Source organism: Neophocaena asiaeorientalis, unplaced genomic scaffold (assembly GCF_003031525.2).
Source record: "Neophocaena asiaeorientalis asiaeorientalis breed wild unplaced genomic scaffold, Neophocaena_asiaeorientalis_V1.1 scaffold129, whole genome shotgun sequence".
Lineage (NCBI taxonomy): Eukaryota > Metazoa > Chordata > Mammalia > Artiodactyla > Phocoenidae > Neophocaena > Neophocaena asiaeorientalis.
This window is the reverse complement of record NW_020172446.1, coordinates 4426044-4448731: the sequence shown is the minus strand read 5'-3', so window position 1 is coordinate 4448731 and position 22688 is coordinate 4426044. Positions and strand designations below refer to the sequence as shown.

The following is a 22688-nucleotide window of genomic DNA, read 5'->3' as shown; positions in this document are numbered from 1 at the left end:
TCAAACCTACCCCCTTTGCCCCTGCAAACCCCTTCTCCAGAGGCCAACAGTTTGGTGCAAATGCTTCCCAACCTTCCCCATGCTTATCGTGAAACATCTATTACACAAAAACATACGATTTTAAAAACTGAATAACATACATTATAGGCATATAATGTGCTTTCTTCACCTAACAATATAATGGATATACATCCAGATCAGATCAGTATATACAGATCTTTTTTTTTAAGTTTCATAGTAAGCTTCTGCTTTGCAATACCATAATTTTCCATTTTTTGCTTGATAAAGAAATTTTCATTAAATGTTTATTCATGATGCATCATATAATCATGTTATTATTTCTTTAGCATAGAGTTCTAGAAGTGGATTTGATAGATAAAAGCATATCTATCAATATATCAGTATCAATTTATATTCTTAGCAACACTGCACATTTCCCAATGCCACTATTAGGATTCAATGTTGCTAGTCTTTTAAATTGTTCTTATTTAATTGATACAACTGTTTTAATTTGAATTTATTTAATTATTAGTGAATTTGAACAATTATGCTATACTTGAAATTTATTTTAAGCCACTCTTGTAAATAAATTAATCTGTGCTCACAGGTATCCCTGATAGTGAGAATATGTTTTCACTGGCATAAGAGTCTCTACATTTGCCCAATTAATAATTACATGACTATAAAAAATGTGTTAAATAATAACACATACTTAATGGCACCCATTTCAGTTCAAAAGGTATAAAGTATCCAATAATTTTATGGTATTTAAAAATGAACACCCCTCTCATTCACAGATTTAATATGTATTTAATAAATATTTATTGAATACCTACTATGGGCCAGATACTAGGAGGATATAAAGACCGGAACAAAACCAGTGACTTTAGAAAATTTCCATTCTAGGCAGGACGAGAAACTTACCCCCAAAAAGTGTGTATGTGTAAGAGAGAGAAGTGCAGAGAAGAACATTTAGAGAAGAAGGATTTGGACATTAGGGAAGGCACTTCTGAGGAGGTGGTATCTGAGGAGAGACATGAAGGGAGGAAGCAAGCCATGTAGATAATCTAGGGAAGAAGAATTCAGGCTGAGGGAGGTACAAGTGCAAAGACCCTGAGTCTGGGAAATGACAAACATACTTTCAGGAAACATTCTCGTTTCAAACGTACCTCCCTGACAAGGTCCTGTTCCAAGTTATGGCGCCCAAGTAACATTCTTCTCTTGAAGCGACGGCATTCCAGCTCTAGGTATTGTCTCTGACGCCGTAGAAGATTAGCCTCTTCTTCTGCTTGGAAATGCTGTATATTCTCCTTCTGCTTTGAAAGCCACTCCTGTTTTTCTTTTTTTGGGGTGCTCTGATTTTCATTCAGCTCCTGGCAACATAAAAAACAACTCAGTTTGGGCTTCCCTGGTGGCACAGTGGTTGAGAGTCCGCCTGCCGATGCAGGGGACACGGGTTCATGCCCCGGTCCAGGAAGATCCCACGTGCCACGCAGCGGCTAGGCCTGTAAGCCATGGCCGCTGAGCCTGCGCGTCCGGACCCTGTGCTCCGCAACGGCAGAGGCCACAACAGTGAGAGGCCCGCGTACCGCCAAAAAAAAAAAAAAACAACTCAGTTCAAAATACATAAAAATTAATTGCATGAATATATCATCTGGTATTTGGTGCATTTAAATAAAAGTACTTAATCTGTGTCCTTTCTAATGCTCAAGGCAGGGCAATGACCTTAAGGAGGTAGGTAATATTTTCCTTTTCTTGAGTTAACCGGTGAAGTAGGACAGGAGAGAGAAATGTATGCTAGAAAACATGCATACCTTTTAGCTTTACACAGCTACGTTTATGATGGTTACTAGCTTTAAAAGAACACAATATTGGTAAATGAAGTAAAACACATCATTCTTTAAATGCTTCCCAAGAAGAGAAATAAGGCAGTGCTTTCAGGTAAAAATTATTTATATGAATTAATATTAGGGCAAATATACATCTAATGTGTCACTTCTTGGTTTCTGACATTCTAAATATTAAGTTTTTGGCAAAATTATGGATAGACTCAGTATAAAAGACTTAGAAATTAAATGGAAAATCAACAAAACCATGGGAGAATAGAAACCCTTTTTATGAATCGTATTTAACGAAACAAATCAAAACCAGTGCTTTTCTATAGCATTTAAAATATCACTTTCCATGGTCCTGTGGACACAAGGAGGGGGAAGGGGAGGGTAGGAAGAATTCGGAGATTAGGATTAACATATATACACCATCATGTGTAAAATAGAGAGCTAGTGGGGAACATGCTATGAAGCACAGGAAACTCAGCTCGGTGCTCTGTGAAAACCTAGATGGGGGAGATGTGGGGGGCGGAGGTGGGAGGGAGGTCCAAGAGGGAGGGGATGTAGGTATACATATAACTGATTCACTTCACTGTACAGCAGAAACTAACACAACATTGTAAAGCAATTATACTCCAATAAAAAAATAATAAAAGTGAAAATAAAATATTACCTTACATGTGGTACATATATACAATGGAATACTACTCAGCCATAAAAAAATGAAATAATGCCTTCTGCAGCACATGGATGGACTCAGAGATTATCATACTAAGCAAAGTAAGTCAAAAAGAGAAAGACAAATACTATATGATATCACTTATATATGGAATCTAAAATATGACACAAATGAACGTTATCTACAAACAGAAATAGACTCCCAGGTATAGAGAACAGACTTGCTGGTGGTGGTGGGGAGGGAAGGACTGGGAGTTTGGGGTTAGTAGATACAAACTATTATATATAGGATGGACAAACAACAAGGTCCTACTGCATAGCACAGTGAACCATATTCAATATCCTGTGATAAACCATAATGGAAAAGAATATGAAAAAGAATATACATATGTAGAACTGAGTCACTCTGCTGTACAGCAGAAATTAACACAACATTGTAAATCAACTATACTTCAAAAATATATATATATTATCTTACAAACTATCTAAATGAAAATGCATTTATATTGGGCCAGATGAGAACACTGACAATGCACTCAATGAGGCAAACTCTAGGATGATAATTAATACTAATATATCTTCAACCTAAAAAGCAACAATGTTGCACAGTATATAAATAAGCCATCTTTCCTAGGTATAAGATAATTTTTCAAAGACTGCTAACTTTATGGTCCTTCCCCTGGTTTTCAAGAAAGAGATCAGTTCTTTATAACTTTAGTTCATAAGATATACAAACACATAAAAAAAATTTTAGTAGTTCTGAACTTAAGGGTATATGTGTACACACACTATGGGAAGAGAAAGGGCACATAAATAATCACCTGGGTATATTTTTCAAAATCTTTTGCCAGGGAACTTATCCACTAAGATTCTAGTATATCCCTTCCTCTATGCTAAAAATGATTGTTTTAAATGAACTCACACACATAAATACACACTAATTTGGCTTCTAAAAGAAAACGAATTTATTAGCTGGACCACCTGTTATATGCTTAAAGGATTACCTAAAGCAATGCACCTATAAAACTAAAATCTCATTTCACTGGGAAACGGATCTGTAAAACTGCATTTTGTTGGATATTTATTTACAGTTGGGGACCTATTTACAGTCTTTTCAAACCCAATGTGCCAATATAGAGTTTGGCTTTTGTATTACAGTCACAGGAATATATTACAGGTTATACCCTTTAGAGTTAGAAAAATCTTTTCAATGAAGCTCAGTTGGCAGCGTAGATAGAGCAAGCTTTTGTGCCAACAATATGTCCATAATAACATTTAAATAAGTGACTGTAAATTCCTACACAAACAAAAGCATTACTAGCAAAGAGATTACTATTATTTTATCAAGACCAATTAATTTATCAGTGCCCTAATAATTAATTACATGGACTAAAAATTTCAGTCAATCAGTCTGTAAAAGGGGGTCTAAATTGAGACATATCATTTCTCTCTCCTGACTACTATCCTGAATAGTTACCCCCTTTCAGAAACTGCCTTGGAACAATCAAGGTGTTCTTCAAAGTCAGACTACATCTGCTTTTAAAAGAAGTTCAAAAATGCAGCACATGGAGAGCAAATAAATATGAAATCGTGGAATCGTAAATAAATAATCAGCATGTTTTGCTATTAAAGAAAATGTGATGAGCAAATATGCCTCTTATCCTTACTCTATGGACAAATTATTGTAATCTTCTGAGCCAAAAGTAAGAAGGTATGGTCTAATTTTTTCTTTTTTTAAAAACATATTTATTTATTTATTTTTGGCTGCAATGGGTCTTCGTTGTTGCACGCAGGCTTTCTCTAGTTGAGGCAAGCAGGGGCTACTCTTTGTTGCGGTACACGGGCTTCTCACTGCGGTGGCTTCTCCTTGCAGAGCATGGGCTCTAGGCGCGTGGGCTTCAGTAGTTGCAGCACACAGGCTCAGTAGTTGTGGCGCACAGGCTCAGTAGTTGTGGCACACGGGCTTAGCTGCTCCACGGCATGTGGGATGTTCCCGAAGCAAGGCTCGAACCTGTGTCCCCTGCACTAGCAGGCGTATTCTTAACCATGAGCCACCAGGGAAGCCTGGTATGGTCTACTTTTAGAAAAAGAAATGTGTGGCTTCCTTTCACAGCTCAAGTATATTTTGGGGGGGACTCCCTTCCTCCCCAAAGTAGCGGCGGCTGGGGCAGGAAAGGGATGTTGCAGGTGACAATGAGGGCCTGGCCTCACCCTCCCTCTCTCAGCTGTCCCCGCCCTGCCAGTGACCCACCTCGGCATTGTGGCTCCCCTGTAACCTTTAATCTCATCTGTCTCGAGGGGAGCTCTGTCTGTCCGCATTTTTTATTGCTACCCCTGCCTGGTCTCTTGCCCCCACACCTGGCCCCAGGGCCTGTACGGAGGGACATGAAATAAATGTCCTGAAGCCCAATACCCGTCTAGATCCTGATGATTTCAGACCCGTCCTTGGGGAGCCTGCCACCCGCCTCCTTGTCCTTTCCTGGGTCCTCAGGGATTCTAGCCCTGAGCCCAGGCCAGCCGCCCTTAAGTTGCTTCCACATCGATCACAGCTCAAGTATTTTATTTCTCGTCAGTCAGTTATTTAGTAAGTGCATACGAAAACTATTATAAATAAAATAATTTATATTTTTAGGAGATGATTCTTTTTAGATCCTACTCAATTGAAGATATCTGTTGAAGAGTAACTGTTGAAAAATAACTGATTAAAGTTTGCCTTCATTTAAACTGGTAAACATTTAGTGGCCACAAACAACAAAAGAAGAACTTATCCTAATGGTTCTATGAGTCAATCAACATCAATAGATAAAATCAATAAGGAGACAACTGGCGTGAAAATTTTTATAAAATAGATACCTCCTTAAGCTGTTCTTTTCGAAGTTTATATTCTCTTTTCTGGGACTCCAAAAAGCTGTTTAGTTCTTTCTTCTGTTGGGCCTGAATATGTTGCTGAAACTTTTTCTCTTCATTGGCCATCACTTTAGCCTATGGGAAATTAAAAAAATGGATCAAATTAGTTAAGTAGATTCAAAACAACAGTTTAATATATACCACTAAGGATATTTTTCCCCTTAAGAACATAAAATCAGTATAAGCATTACCAATACCAATTACTCAGCATCTTATTATTTGAATTTCAGAGAACCAGTAAAATGGAACTCATCTTTAATATGCTGATCTTTTACAGAATCAAAATGTTTTCACCTTTTTAAAAATTTTACACGTCCTCCCCCAAGAAAATAAAACAAATATATATCTATCCACAAATATAATTAAGTCATGACCTTTTATCTAGATTGATTTGTATATTAAATAATGTAATATACTCCTCTTCAAATTAAACCCTGACCCTTTTTTTTTTTTTTTTTTTGCGGTACGCGGGCCTCTCACTGCTGTGGCCTTTCCTGTTGCGGAGCACAGGCTCTGGACACTCAGGCTCAGCGGCCATGGCTCACGGGCCTAGCCGCTCCGTGGCATATGGGATCTTCCCAGACCAGGGCACGAACCCGTGTCCCCTGCATCAGCAGGTGGACTCTCAACCACTGTGCCACCAGGGAAGCCCCAAAACCCTGACCTTTAACTTATATATTAAGTAATATGAAAATGTTAAATATTAGATACATATCATACTGTTTTATTTTTGATTATACAGGCAATGCATATTCATTGTAGATCATTTAGGAAATACAGGAAAACACAAAAAAATCTTGTATGATTTTACCACCCGGAGATAACCAATATAAACATTTTGGTGCACACCCTATTTACTTCTATGCATACATACATTTTAAATAAATCTGTAATCATATTGCACATCCTGTTTCATGATTTGCTTTTCTAAATATGTATCTACCTCTTCCCGAGTTATTAAAAATACTACCCAATGTCCAACAGGATTCTAAATATCTATACATTCTTTCATCAAATTACTTCAAAAGCAAATAATTACTTACTCTGTAAATTATTTTGCCAAATTCTCTATTATGAGAGAGTAGTTCTTCTATTTTAGGGGGAAAGGCTGAACAGGGTAACTATAATAAATAATGCCTCAATGTGGACAAGCCAGACACATTTCTAGATATTGTGTGAATTTACAGAGAAGCTTACATTTTACCTGACAAGTGTGACTATCAAAATAAAATTTAACTGATGGGACATCAAAAACATTAAAAGAAAAGGTCTCACGTAACAAGAATCCTAAAAAAAGATACTTAAATCATATAGTAAAATGACACTTATTTGTAAAAAAACAAATGGGCTGGGACTTCCCTGGTTGCCCAGTGGTTAAGAATCGGCCTTCCAATGCAGGGGACGCAGGTTCAATCCCTGGTTGGGGAACTAAGATCCCACATGCTGCAAGGCAACTAAGTCCACGTGCCTCCACTAGAGAGCCCGCGTATGGCAAACTACAGAGTCCATGGGCTCTGGAGCCCACGTGCCACAACTACAGAGCCCATGCACTCTGGAGCCCATGTGCCACAACCAGACAGAAGCCGGTGAGCCGCAACGAAGACTCGGGCGCCACAACGAAAGACCCCACGTGCCGCAACCAAGACCCAACACAGCCAAAAATGAAAAAAAAGCACCAAAAAACAAATGGGCTGGGACTTCCCTAGTGGCGCAGTGGTTAAGAATCCGCCTGCCAATGCAGGGGATACGGGTTCAAGCCCTGGTCTGGGAAGATCCCACATGCCACAGAGCAACGAAGCCTGTGTGCCACAACCACTGAGCCTGAGCTCTAGAGCCTGCGAACCACAACTACTGAGCCTGTGTGCCACAACTACTGAAACCCGCACGCCTAGAGCCCGTGCTCTGCAACGAGAAGCCCTGAACTGCAACAAAGAGTAGCCCCCGCTTGCTGCAATTAGAGAAAGCCTGTGTTCAGCAATGAAGACCCAATGCAGCCATAAATAAATAAATATTAAAAATAAACCACAAATGGGCTAAATCTTAATCTGAACCTCTTTTATTATCTCTAACATTCTCTGTAATCTTCAATTATTCTCTGATATTAAAATGCTGCTATAAATTTAAGATAGGTCTCCAAAAATCACAGAGAAGAGAATCATGAATGATTTTTCGAGACCTAAATCACCTATTGATAGGTGATTAACAAACTCCTCAGATAATCAGGGTACCTAGGGCCTAGAATGGTTGCATGATTTACCCACTGTGATACTATAAAACTATCAGTGTCAGGAAATAATCCCACATCTGTTGCTTTCCAGACTCAGTACTTAATATTACACAATTTATATAAATGTTTCTTCTTTTCCCCAACTGATCTGCTTGGTTCTGGGGAAGATATATCCTAACATCAAAATACCATCTTGGTTAATTCAGAGATGGTTACAATCTAGAGTAAATAAATTAGTAATACTGAATTGGCCACCTCTTTTTCCATAGCGGCCTGATGTTTCTTGATAAGTTTCTCCATTTCTGCAGCAAAATTGTTACGTTGTGTTTCAAGATCTTTGTCTAATCTGAGGCGATGTTCATCCATCTCAGCCTTTAACTTATTTTCCAGAGTCATCAGCTGCTTTTGATGTTGCCGCCTCATTCTCTTATAGCCAGACATTTGTTCTCTAAGCTCAGAGTCCTGCTCATGTTCTTGCATTTGCCTTGTAACCTAGACACACAAACAATGGAGAGAAAAGAATAAAATTAAGGAAAACATTTTTATTTCAGAAGCATTTTAGAGCACTCTACTACTTAGCCAAGTAGACAATCACTGTAAGAGATTCCAGTGAGCAGTTTCCAATTAAATTTCCAGGCGGTCTCCTAAAGAAATAGACACGCTGGTTCTAAAATTTATATTGGAATGTAAAGGACCTACAATAGCCAAAACAATCTTGAGGGAAAAGAAGTTGGAAGACACACATTTCAGTAATCCAAACAATGTGGAATTGGTGGAAGAATAGGCTGAACAGATCAAAGGAACAGAATAAAATCTAGAAATAGACCCAAATATATTTAGTCAATTGATTTTCCACCAAAAAGTCAATTCAAAGAGGAAAAAATGTGTTATCATCAAATTCTGCAGAAGCAACTGGTTCTCTGTATATAAAAGCAAAAACAAAAATCTTGACTTCTGTATCACTCTATATACAAAAATTGAGAATGATTTGACATAAACACAAAATCCAGAATCATAAAGTAGGAAAAAAAACCCCAAAATATCTTCATGACCATAGCGCAGGCAAATATTTCTTGGGCAGGACACAAAAAGCACTGACTATAAAGACAAAAATGTATAAACTGAATTTTTTAATTGAGGTGAAACTCACATAATATAAAATTAATCATTTTAAAGTGAACAACCCAGCAGCATTTAGTATATTCACAATGTTAGGCAACCACCACCTCTATATACTTAAAAGACAGCTGTTATGCAGCTGCTCCCCATTCTCCCCTTTTGGTAACCACCAACCTGTTTTCTGTCTCTATGGATTTATCTACTCTGGATATTTCATATAAATAGCATCATATAATATGTGACCTTTTGTGTCTGGCTTCTTTAATTTAGCATGTTTTCAAGGTTCATCCATGTTGTATATAGCATGTATCAGTATTTCATTCCTTTTTATAGCTAAATAATATTCCATTGTTTGCATATACCATAATTTGTTTATCCATTCATCCACTCGTGAATATTAATATCTGTGTTGTTTCCACTTTTTGGGTATTGTGAATAGTGCTGCTGTGAACATGTGTGTAGTGTACTTGTTTGAGTAACTGTTTTCAATTTTTTTGGGTATATACCTAGGAGTAGAACAGCTGGGTCATGTGGTAAATCTATGTTTAACTTTTTGAGGCATCATCAACTGTTTTCCACAGCAGCTGAACCATTTTACATTCCTACCAGCAATATACAGGAGTTCCAATTTCTCTGCACTCTCTCCAACACTTGTTATTTTGGTTTTTTTCCTTTTCTTTTCCTTTTTAAATTTATTTTTATTTATTTTTAAAATTTTTTATATTTCTTTTTTTTTGTGGTACACGGGCCCCTCACCGTTGTGGCCTCTCCCATTGCAGAGCACAGGCTCCAGATGCGCAGGCTCAGTGGCCATGGCTCACGGGCCCAGCCGCTCTGCAGCATGTGGGATCCTCCCAGACCAGGGTACGAACCCGCGTCCCCTGCATCAGCAGGCGGACTCTCAACCACTGTGCCACCAGGGAAGCCCTTTCCTTTTTTTTTTTTTTGCAGTATGCGGGCCTCTCACTGCTGTGGCCTCTCCCGTTGTGGAGCACAGGCTCCGAATGCGCAGGCTCAGCAGCCATGGCTCACGGGCCCAGCCGCTCCGTGGCACGTGGGATCCTCCCGGACCTGGGCACAAACCAGTGTCCCCTGCATCGGCAGGCGGACTCTCAACCACTGTGCCACCAGGGAAGCCCTCCTTTTTTTAAAAGATATTTGTACCTTCCTGTTTACTGCAGCATTATTATTTTTTTTTTTTATTTATTTATTTTGGGCTGCATTGGGTCTTCGTTGCTGCACGCAGGCTTTCTCTAGTTGCAGCAAGTGGGGGCTACTCTTTCTTGTGGTGCACAGGCTTCTCACTGCAGTGGCTTCTCTTGCTGTGGAGCATGGGCTCTAGGCGTGCGGGCTTAAATAATTGCAGCATGCAGGCTCAGTAGCTATGGCTCATGGGCTCTAGAGCACAGGCTCAGTAGTTGTGGCACACGGGCTTAGTTGCTCTGCAGCATGTGGGATCTCCCCGCACCAGGGCTCAAACCCATGTCCCCTACATTTGCAGGCGGATTCTTAACCACTGTGCCACCAGGGAAGGCCCTCTTTTTTTAAAAAAATAGCCATCCTAGTGGATGTGAGGTGGTACCTCTTTGTGGTTTTGATTTGCATTTCCCAAATGACTAATGATATTGAGCACCTTTCATATGCTTGTTAGCGACTTGTATACATTCTTTGCAGAAATGTTTATTCAAGTCCTTTACCTATGTTTTAATTTGGTTGTTTAAATTGGAATTTAAAACTAAATAATTTTAACCTCTCATCAAGACAACAGTAAAAAAAAGACTAGGTAAACCACAGATGAAGAGAAAACATTTGCAAGATATATATGAGATATAATACTTGTATCCAGACTATACAAAGAACTCGTACAAATCAATATTATAATGTGAACATCTGAATAAGAAACCAGGCAAAAGAGTTGAAGAGACACTTCACTAAAGAAGATATATAAACAGACAATAAGCACATGAAAAGGTGCTTATTATGGTGACATCTTTAGTCACAGGGAAATGCAAAAAACAAACAAAAAAATCCACTATGAGATTCCATTTCACACCCACTACAATGGCTAAAAAAAGTGACAACACCAAATGCTGGAGCAGATATAGATCAACTGGAACTCTTACACATTGCTGATAGGCATGTGAAATGGTACAACCATTTAGGAAAACTTTTTTTTTTGCGGTACGCGGGCCCCTCACTGTTGTGGCCTCTCCCGCCGTGGAGCACAGGCTCCGGACGCGCAGGCTCAGCGGCCATGGCTCACGGGCCCAGCCGCTCCACGGCATGTGGGATCCTCGGGCTGGGGCATGAACCCGTGTCCCCTGCATCGGCAGGCAGACTCTCAACCACTGCGCCACCAGGGAAGCCCTGGAAAACTTTTTGACAGAGGAAGTTAAACATATATATACCCCATGACTCAGCAATTCTACTCTTAGGTATTTACCCAAAAGAAATTAAAACATAATGTTCACATAAAGGCTTGTAATAAGAATGTTTATAACAATCTTATGTGTAATAGCCCCAAATAAGAATCAAACCAAGTGTTCCTCAATAGAAGAATGGATTAAAAAACTGTGGTATATTCACACAATGGAAATGTATTTACAGTAATAAAAAAGAATGAACTTTGATGAACACAATATAGATGAATCTCAAAAACATTAAGCTGAGCAAAATAAGCCAGACACAAAAGAGTACATTCTGTGTGATTCCACCTATATAAAATCCAAAAACATTTAGAACTAACAATAGTGAAGAAACAGAAAGTGGTGGTCATGAGTGGAGACTTGACTAAAGAGGGGTATGAGGGAACTTTGTGGGATGACAATAAATTTAAATTTTTTTTTTTTAGTCAATAGTTAACATAATGTGTACCACTAAAAATACTTCAAATTGAATACCTAAGATCTACGCATTTTATTGTATGAAAAATATCCAAGGCGTAAGTCAGCCTGAGTTATGGTACGTGGTAATCATATTGAATAATACAGTTACTCATATCTTTGTACACAAATATACGTACTCTCTGAATGTTTTACTTGAAATAAATGGACTTACTAGGTTTAAGGATATGGATCTTAAGTTTTCTAAAACTTTTTTTTTTTTAATTTATTTATTTTTGGCTGTGTTGGGTCTTTGTTGCTGCGCACAGGCTTTCTCTACTTGTGGTGAGCGGGGCTACTCTTTGTTTTGGTATGAGGGCTTCTCATTGCAGTGGCTTCTCTTGTTGCAGAGCACGGGCTCTAGGCACGCAGGCTTCAGTAGTTGCAGCACACAGGCTCAGGCGTTGTGGCTCACAGGCTCAGTAGTTGTGGCGCAGGGGCTTAGTTGCTCCACGGCATGTGGGATCTTCCCGGATCAGGGCTCGAACCTGTGTCCCCTGCATTGGCAGGCGGATTCTCAACCACTGCGCCGCCAGGGAAGCCCTAAAGCCATAACTTTTTAAGACTGTCCTTACGGAACTCCCTGGTGGTCCAGTGGTTAGGACTCCTGGTTGGAGAATTAACATCCGCAAGTCACGCAGCGCAGCACAACTAACTAACTAACTAACTAACTAATTAACTGACTAAATAAATAAATAGTGTCCTTAATTAATTTGAGGGAGCCAAAATTTGAGACAGAAGGCTTGCTTGGGAAACACTTAATATGTGCCCAGTCACAAAGATGTTTTCCCACAAGCTGGCCCCTGTCCAGGTATTTATTAAAATAGTCATGAAAAAATTAAGCAATCATTGTTTGCTACTTGCTCTGTTCAAAGAATTATTTACATGTTGTAGAATAGTAGGAATGACTTGACTTATGGTAGGGGATGGTGTTCTTGACCTTAGACATCATTCAGTTTCATGGGCCACAGCATGGGATTTATAAGATCTGCTATGTAGCTGATAATTCAGATAACTCCCATATATTTTCTTCTTTCTGTCATATTTTCTAATAACCTATTTTCCCTTTGATATCTTAACGTATTTTCTTTCTATCCCTAGTAAGTATCCTTTATCATGTTTTGGACTTACATATCTGACCGATTAGGGTTATGAGTACCCCAGTATAACAACATCCTTGTAATGAACAAATAATCCATTTTTATTCTTTGGAAAATCAGAAGAACTACATTTTGAGTACATCAAATTGGATTACTTGCTATTTCCCAAACATCCCCTCCCTCATTTTGGTCAATTATTAGGTGGAAATTACATTTTTCCTCTCCTCCGTGCCTAAAACCAACTAATTATTAAAGGCTCAGATGATTTATTTTATAAATACTCCCTTTATGCCCTGATTCAAAGGTAATCTGAATTCCTATTTAGTACCTTTTAGCCCTCTCAAGCTAATTCAATATATTCTAATATATTACTTATTTGTGTACACATCTCTCAGAGTGCTTTGTATAATATCTTTCTCATAAGAGGTAATTAAATGTTAAATAAATGTTTTGCCCCCGAATAAAAAAAAAAAAAAGAGATAATTATACTTGAGTATAGGTGCCAAGGTCCAACATGAAAAATATATTTCTAATTTGCAGTAGTACATACCAGTGATGCCGTCCGTATAGTAGCAAAGTGTTCTCGATTACGGTAGTGTGATTTATGACGAGATACTTGGGGTGGAGATTGTGGATCTGATGCCCTTGTTCTAGGATCTCCCTCTTCTCTGTAATTTTCTTCCTCCTAGGCAAAGAAACAGACATTACTACCTAAGGCCAACACAGTTCAGGTGAACTTTCAAGAAAGTTAAAGTTTAAACACAACTTGATCAATAAATCTCAAAGACATAATCTTAAAAAGCAAAAACAAAAAATGGGAATGCTGACATTTTATTTTCAACACAATTTGAATCAGGAGACATTATTTCCTCAGTGTATGAAATAGCACACAGATTCATGATAAGGAAATGTATATGGCTAGAGTTATTAACAGTCATTAAATGCAAAATTAAAAAGTTTTAACATAACTTAAAAACGAAGATAATAAAGCATGCAGCCAGTATTTTAAACAGTAGTAATAAAATTAATTACTCTAAGGCTCTTGGGCTTTAAAAGTAATAATATAGCTTAAAAAGATCTTTATAATACTTCTGCCATTTGTCCAAGTAAACAAAAAATAGTTATACAAATTTTGAGAACTTATGTCTTTCTTGACATATACCTTAGTTCATTAACTGAAGAGGAAGTCAACTAGCAACCAACTAATTGTGGGAATAATCTTTTTACAGCTAATCCTCTTACCTAAGAATATAAAAATTAAACATGGTTTTTCCCTAAATAACACTACTTAACTAAATCATTCTTGAAAACTGTGTGTTAAAACATTTGTAATATAAATTTTTCCATTTTAACCATTTTTACGTATACAATTCAGGGGCGTTAATTACATTTTCAATGCTGTGCCACCATCCCCACTATTTCCCAAACTTTTCCATCACCCCGAATGGAAATTCTGTATCCATTAGCAAAAATTCTCCATTTCATCCTCCAGTCAGCCCCAGGTAACCTCTAATCCACTTTCTGTCTCTGTGAATTTGCCTATTCTAGATAGTTCATATAAGTGGAATTATACATTATTTGTCCTTTTATATCTGACGTATATCACTTAGCATAATGTTTTCAAGGTTCACTAATGTTGTAGCATGTATCAGAATTTCATTCCTTTTTACAGCTGAAAAATATTCATCGTATGTATATACCATGGTTTTGTTTATCCATTGATCTGTTGAGGAACACCTGGATTGGTTCCACCTTTTAGCTATTGTTCCTAATAACTTTCTAGGTAACACTAAGCTGTGAAGTTTAAAAGGAAGCATTCCTATTAACTGCTAAAAGGAGTTATCTGATCTTCAAATATTTTCAAGAAAATTCAAAATGTTGCATTTGAAAGTATGAAGACTAACATACTAAACACCAGTATTTCCTAAACCCAGAATTTATATTTTTCCTTAATTACACTAAATCTTAAAGATGTAAACATTATGGATAACGCAAAAGTCACTTTTGGTCACCACCCATCCTAACCCATTCTCCCACTCTTCAAAGGCAACTGTTATATTATAATGAATTTCATTAGTAAACCTACTAGTTTTTTTTAATCTACTATTTTTAAATACTTTATTTTCCATCTAAGTAACTTCAAATAATACATTATATATAGTATTTCTGTATTTTTTCTTCTAAGATTTTTAAAAATATTCTTTTTGTATTCTCAAAACATTAGTTTCCCAAATGCAGACATTACATTGGGAATTAACAAGCCTACTGCCATTCTAAAATAAGTTACCTAAAATTGTTCAAAACTTCTGAAACAGCAAAGAAAAAAAAAGAAAAATCTCGAAGGGGATTAGGAACCAAGATGGCGAAGTAGAAGGACACGCTCTCACTCCCTCTTGCGAGAACACCAGAATCACAACTAGCTGCTGGACAATCATCGACAGGAAGACACAGGAACCCACCAAAAAAGACACCCCACATCCGAAGACAAAGAAGAAGCCACAATGAGACGGTAGGAGGGGCACAATCATAGTAAAATCAAATGTCATAACTGCTGGGTGGGTGACTCACAGACTGGAGAACACTTTTACCACAGAAGTCCACCCACTCGAGGGAAGGGTCTGAGCCCCACGTCAGGTTCCCAACCTGGGGGTCTGGCAACGGGAGGAGGAATTCCTAGAGAATCAGACTTTGAAGCCTAGTGGGATTTGACTGCAGGACTTTGACAGGACTGGGGGAAACATAGACTCCACTCTTGCTGGAGGAATCAGACTTCCTGACTTCAGACTATACTACAAAGCTACAGTAATCAAGACAATATGGTCCTGGCACAAAAACAGAAACATAGATCAATGGAACAAGATAGAAAGCCCAGAGATAAACCCATGCACTTACGGTCAACTAATCTATGACAAAGGAGGCAAGGATATACAATAGAGAAAAGACAGTCTCTTCAATAAGTGGTGCTGGGAAAACTGGACAGCTACATGTAAAAGAATGAAATTAGAACACTACCTAACACCATACACAAAAATAAACTCAAAATGGATTAGAGACCTAAATGTAAGACTGGACACTATAAAACTCTTAGAGGAAAACACAAAGAACACTCTTTGACATAAATCACAGCAAGATCTTTTTTGATCCACCTCCTAGAGTAATGCAAATGGGACCTAATGAAACTTAAAAGCTTTTGCACAGCAAAGGAAACTATAAACAAGACGAAAAGACAACCCTCAGAATGGGAGAAAATATTTGCAAACAAATCAATGGACAAAGGATTAATTTCCAAAATATATAAACAGCTCATGCAGCTGAAGTTTAAAGAAACAAACAATCCAACCCAAAAATGGGCAGAAGACCTAAATAGACATTTCTCCAAAGAAGACATACAGATGGCGAAGAAGCACATGAAAAGCTGCTCAACATCACTAATTATTAGAGAAATGCAAATCAAAACTACAATGAGGTATCACCTCACACCAATTAGAATGGGCATCATCAGAAAATCTACAAACAACAAATGCTGGAGAGGGTGTGGAGAAAAGGGAACCCTCTTGCACTGTTGGTGGGAATGTAAATTGATACAGCCACTATGGAGAACAGTATATGTTCTGTGTCTGTATGGAAACTAAAAATAGAATTATCATATGACTCAGCAATCCCACTACTGGGCATATACCCTGAGAAAGCCATAATTCAAAAAGAGTCATGCACCCCAATGTTCATTGCAGCACTATTTACAACAGCCACGTCATGGAAGCAACCTAAATGCACATCGACAGACGAATGGATAAAGAAGATGTGGTACATATATACAATGGAATATTACTCAGCCATAAAAAGGAACGATATTCGGTCATTTGTTGAGACGAGGATGGATCTAGAGACTGTCATACAGAGTGAAGTAAGTCAGAAAGAGAAAAACAAATATCGTATATTAACACATGTATGTGGAACCTAGAAAAATGGTACAGATGAATCGGTTTGCAGGGCAGAAGTTGAGACACAGATGTAGAGAACGTATGGACACCAAGGAGAGAAAGCTGCTGGGGTGGGGTGGGGATGGTGGTGTGCTGAATTGGGCGATTGGAATTGACATGTATACACTGATGTGTATAAAACTGATGACTAATAAGAACCTGCTGTATAAAAAAATAAATAAAATTCAAAAATCCAGAAAAAAAAAACTCCTCTTAAACTAATCAGATGAAGAAAATTATTTACCAAAGTTGAAAATTTTTTTCACTGAAATCCAAATACTCACAGGTTTTAAATGGATGACAGAACTATTAGACATCACTGTGTGGTCTCCCTCCATCATGTCTAGCTCACTCTTGTCATCCGAGGCATCTGGAAGACTGTTAACACTACTGCTTTGGCTACTGGCACTGATGGACATACTGGGAATAGACTGATTACTTCCAACACTATTCACTGTTCCTGTCCGTCCAACACCATGATCTTGTTCCTAAGGAAAAAGAGCATTAGGTTCAAATATCTGTATCTCTTCCAATTTCTTGAACATAAGCACCAAGCACACTGCTTGGCACACAGTCTTTAGAAAGTCAAAGGTGTATCATGAGACATTCCCTTTATTTGGTGAGACCAGGAAGTTAACCAACTGCTAACAGAAAAATAAACAAATAAAAATGACCAACAGGTAAATAACAAAAACCAAACCAACTGTGTGAAAAAGGCAGTTTATCAGTTTTGGGTTATTTCCAAAGTACAGCATTTTCTGTAAACTGTTTGACACTTTTTGAAATCCATTTTTACCACACATCTCATGGGTTATACAGAGAGATTCTGCTCATTTCTCAATGATTCCCATGGTTAAAAGAAGCTTTACTATGTATGCCAATGTGCACTATGAAGGGACTGGATTTAAAGAACACAAAACCCTTTTTTCCCACCTGGGATCTTACAGGACCAGTGTTAAGAAAGCACAACCTGAGAACCACTGATGTAAGAGATTCGTGATGTAAAAGACAAGTTGCATAAGTAAAGAAGCCAATGAAGAGAGCTCAATATTTGCATCATTTCTAAATTATTACCTCTTCTTCTTCCTGTGCTTCTACTGCTGGTCCATTATGTGCCTCCTGGAAAAGGAGTTTCTTCATCTTTCGATACTGCAGATTGTCCAGCTCCCTTACTGCATCCTTTGTCCTCTGAATAAGATCTATTAACACCGTTTCAGGGCGCTCCCGAAGAACAAACATGTGCTGGATAAGAGAATGTAAAAGTCAAGTTGAAATCTATATATTTTTCAGTTAGTACAAATGTACCCCTTCTTAGACCCTAGAGATACTATCCTGAATAATCATGAGAGATAACGCATATAATCTATAGCTATTTAATTCTATTACATTTCTGACATCTTATATTTATGAAATTGTCATTTACATATATTCACTCTCTGCCTACGTAACTACCCCCGTACATTTTATAAAACCTTTGCACATCATACTTTTGTTGGTCAACTGAAAATGCAGAGTTGAAATGATAAAAGGGTTTAATTAAACACTAAGAGGTAAGTCCAATTAGAGCCCTAAACAAAGGCTAAATAAAGGTTTACATATTCTTATAACTGTTGGTTTCACAGAAAAGGCACGTCAGTTCTGAGTTTTATTAGGTTTCAACAGAAATGCGTTTACTGATGGTGAACTGTGTAATATAAACCTGGATATTATGGGTTTCTTTATATGCTGCATAAACAATACTCTTCATAAAACACTAGCAGCTGATTAAAAGCCATTATTAGTGATTTTTACCACTAACATTTAATAAAGCTTAACATTATCAAATAAAGAAAAGTAGAAAGAACAATTCCAACTTTAGAATATCACTGCTACATTTTGATACCTTTCTTTTCAAAAATTTTCTATGTATAGACTTTTGTTTTGTAGATACAGTTAGTATATAGATTGCAGAAAGATACCTTCTGTCCTTGAGTTCATGGGATACCCTTGAATTTTTGTAACACTTTTACGTTCTTTGTTAGCCAAATTTATTTCTTCTTATGCAGAGTCCTAACTATATCATATTTGATTCTACTTTCACTATCATAAGTATTGTTATTTCAAACTCATAAACATGATGCCTACAGAATATTTCATCAAATCTTTATGCCAAAATTATTTAACCATTACCCTAATTCTGGACAGTTTATTTCCAACTTTTAATTCTGAGATAAATAGCTTCATATGTAAAAAACACTTTTTTTCTATTAATTTTTTCTTTATGATGGATTGTGAAAGAAATGTCGTTAGGCCAAAGGGAAAGAAGCACTTGATAGCTACTTCCTATCGTTTCCAGTAAGGCTGTGCCAATACACACTATGGATCAGGTAAATGAATACTATATACAGACTTGGGACCTAATCACCAAATACCAAATACCTAGGCCTGGTGGGTTGGGTTATACCCAGAGCTTCTTTCACCTATATTAGACAAGTGTAAGAAGCAAATCACATTCTTCCTTTTTCCTAAGCCTTAGCTTGGTATGTACCACTATTTGCAATATTCAGTCTTCTTACCCATAAATAATACATCTTAGAAATATTTCTAAGTTTGACAGTTTTCTACATATAGATCTTGCTTATTTTCCACTAATATAATTCCTAGCTTTACTAAACCTTTTGTTGCTATTGTGAGTACCAATTTATTCAAGCTTTCATTTCTGACGGTATGAGTGCGCTTACTGCCTAAAATTCCCTAAGCATTACTGAAACTTTATACTGCTCTTCTACATGCTGAAGTTGCAAATAATACTATTGAATATATATAAGAGACTTTCAATTTCTTTGTATCTTTAATTGATGTGCGTTGGTGAAAATAAACTGAATCCCTCTCAAATTCTAAAACATTCATATGAAAATAGGCTACTTAAATTTTAGAGTGAAAAATCAACAAGATTTCTTAGGGTCACAAAGAGAATCAAATCTACTTACTATTGCTTTATGTAGATGTTTTAAGAACTATATTAAGTTCAACAATACTATTACTGCTATTAATAAGATAGTCAACTGCCAAATGAAATAAAATTTTTGAGAACAGGAAGCATATACCAATCATTTATTTAAATTAGGCAATGAAAGTTAGTGAAAACTGAATAGAATTTACATGATTTAAAAAATATTTTCATTGCTAAGTTAGAAAAATGTATTTCCAAAAAGGATAAATGATATCCATTTTAACAGTTTCTTTTAAAATCTCTTTTCTCCCACAATATTTTTGTAAATATATTACATGTCATTTCTTTCTTTCATATTATTTTAATACAGGACAGAAAAATACTAAAGTATGGTAGATATAAAAATTAGATCCAAAGTTAAACTATGCTTTACCAACTTTGAAATATGATATTGTTCCACATGAATTAAAATCTGTAATTATAACTCATGAATATATTATTGCACATATAAACATTTAGCCATTTGGTACTATTTTAGATATTTAACTATATCCAAAATAACTATCCAGACACAGTAAAAACAATTAATCAATTTTCAAAAAATAAATGAAAAAATTTAGCATCTAAGAAGAGTCTCAAGAGAGAACAGTATACAAAATTAGCATTTTAATTAAAAACTAGTAGAGAATACTTAATACTGATGCAGAATCAGAGAAAAATAAAATACATTCTTAAATAATTTCTTAGGGGTAGAAAACAGAGTATAATTGAACTGACCTTTAAAAGTTCCTCTGATGTAGGGCGATCTTGAGGGATTTTCTGGAGGCAAGAATCTACAAAGTTGCGAAAATAATCAGACCTATTGTAAAGGAAAGTATCAAGTGAACATATTGCTATTTCCTTTAAAAACATCCACAAAACAAGGCATGTGCCTACTGGTGGGAGGGGGGATGGAAAAGAAATGATAAAAAAGGAGATACTATATACATTTCATATATATCTATGAAAAGTTATCTAAAGCAACCAATGAATCTTCACCATTTTCCGAAGATAAATTTGCACAGATTATTTTAAAATTCTGCTCCCACATTTAAAATATCATAACTCATTCTATATTGAGGGAAAATTAGAAAAGCCAATATTTTCCTTTTGGCATTCAAATCTAAGATAACTTTATTTTTTTTCCTTTCTATAAGCCACCTTTCTTTCTTCTTTGCCCCTTGGATCATCTTCTGTATAGAGTGATTCAGAATATCACTCCATTTGCTTTGAAGGGAGCATTTTGTATACCTAGGTATTTGGTGTCCTAGAGCAAATGGATAAAACTTCCATTAAATCCAGAAAACCAATTTAGATATATTTTTAAAACATCAGAAGTCTTAACACATTATTATTATATAGTGTTACTGATGAGAGTTCAATGAGTAAGCCAGTAATAATTTCTCCATCGATGTTTGTCTCAATATTCAAAGAAGACCTTAAGTTCTTTACAAGCAAAAAAGGAACTCTTTTTTGAATCCCCAACGTATCAAACACAGTATGAAGACAGTCTGTGTTCAATATATTTATTACTTATATGTACCATAATACTAAAGTCTGAGCCAAAAGATTCCTTCTATGTATATCTACAAAAGTACTAAGAACTATAAATGTGTGTTAATTAATCCTTAAAAAATAAAGTATTGCTAAGTTATGCATCTACCTTTTTAAAAATATTTATTAAATATGCTACATATACCCCTGGAATTTTTCAAATGCTAGGTACACCTGAGGAATTAATTTCCCAGTAAAATTTTCTATCTCTGATAAAAATCCTCATTTTCTAAAACTGTCAATCAGTTCTCCATAAACTTTTCTACATGAATGAATGTAATTTTATCACATCAAGGAAGCACTAGAAGAAAAAAAACATTAAGCAGTCTGAATAACAAATGTCGTAGTAACAATTAGAATGATTCCAAAGTTATGAATTATCTGGTAATTCTGATAAATCAAACCATTTTACCTATGTCTTATACTATATAAATTATAAACCATTCTCCAACTGAACTTCACTACAGGTTGTGGCAATCTATATTTTAGTTATAAAATATTATGTTTAAATCATGCTATTTATTATATAATCAGGGTTATGTATGTTCCTAAAGTTCAAAAAACTAAATATATTTTTTTGTGAAAAGCAAATACTTTTTGCTTCCATGTGGCATCATCTATCCTTTGTTTCTGAACTAAGTTATATATATGCTAAGAAAGCAGACATAATAAAGGATAAACATGATATAACCTATTTTAATATCTTTTCAGGTAATACATTTTACCTAATTGAAATGAAATCACTTTGATAACATTTTGAAAAAGCATTTAATTTATACAATGTCGAGTAATATATCTCTTAGCAATACTCACCATTCATTAGACTGTAGTGTAGGGGATTCATTTTGGGCTATGTGATATAAGGCACTCATTGCATTCATATTAAATAAAGGAGGCTTCCTTTCCGCTGTAAAAGAAAGAAAACTTTCCTGTTAAAATATGTGCCTGTTATACAGGGACATACAAGTATTGTTAAAGTTTTTTTGTTTTTGTTTTTTTTTGAAATAATTTTAAACTTAGCAAAAAAATTTCAAGTAGAGTTCAAAGAACTTTTTCAAGTGAGTCAATGTACAGTAAATTGCTGGCATGATGCCCCACCCTTCCTAAATACTTTAGTGTATATTTCCTAAACATATTCTCATACTAAAAAACCATAACACATCCATTAAACCGACCATTAATACTGGTACATGACTATCATCTAAATCCTCAAACCCCATTCAAGTTTCAATCAAGTATCCCAATAATGTCCTCTGTAGCAAAACCGTCCTTTGGTCATTTGCATCCTTCAAGGAAATTATCTGTTTTATCTAACTTGTTAAATTTATTAACAAAGTTGTTCATAGTATTTCCTTATAATTCCTTCCTTCCTTCCTTCCTCCTTCCCTCCCTCCCTCCTTTCTTTTCTTTATTTTTTGGCTGCGTTGGGTCTTAGTTGCGT

General features: G+C 36.3%; 1 protein-coding gene across 4 annotated transcripts in view; it reads right to left on the bottom strand.

Annotated features, from left to right (window-relative positions):
- TAOK1 (TAO kinase 1) overlaps positions 1–22688 on the bottom strand; it is a 145748-nt gene that overhangs the window by 22061 nt on the left and 100999 nt on the right. For all 4 annotated transcript variants that reach the window (XR_003001765.1, XR_003001766.1, XM_024734691.1 and 1 more), the window contains 8 exons: positions 22061–22154; positions 20432–20513; positions 17797–17964; positions 17007–17210; positions 13293–13427; positions 7897–8133; positions 5361–5489; positions 1170–1373 (listed from right to left, as the gene is read on the bottom strand). Coding sequence is in view for 2 of the 4 variants with exons in the window: in XM_024734691.1 (XP_024590459.1) it covers positions 1170–1373; positions 5361–5489; positions 7897–8133; positions 13293–13427; positions 17007–17210; positions 17797–17964; positions 20432–20513; positions 22061–22154 (1253 nt within the window). In the remaining 2 variants the exon portion in view is untranslated. The remainder of the gene's footprint in view (positions 1–1169; positions 1374–5360; positions 5490–7896; positions 8134–13292; positions 13428–17006; positions 17211–17796; positions 17965–20431; positions 20514–22060; positions 22155–22688) is intronic.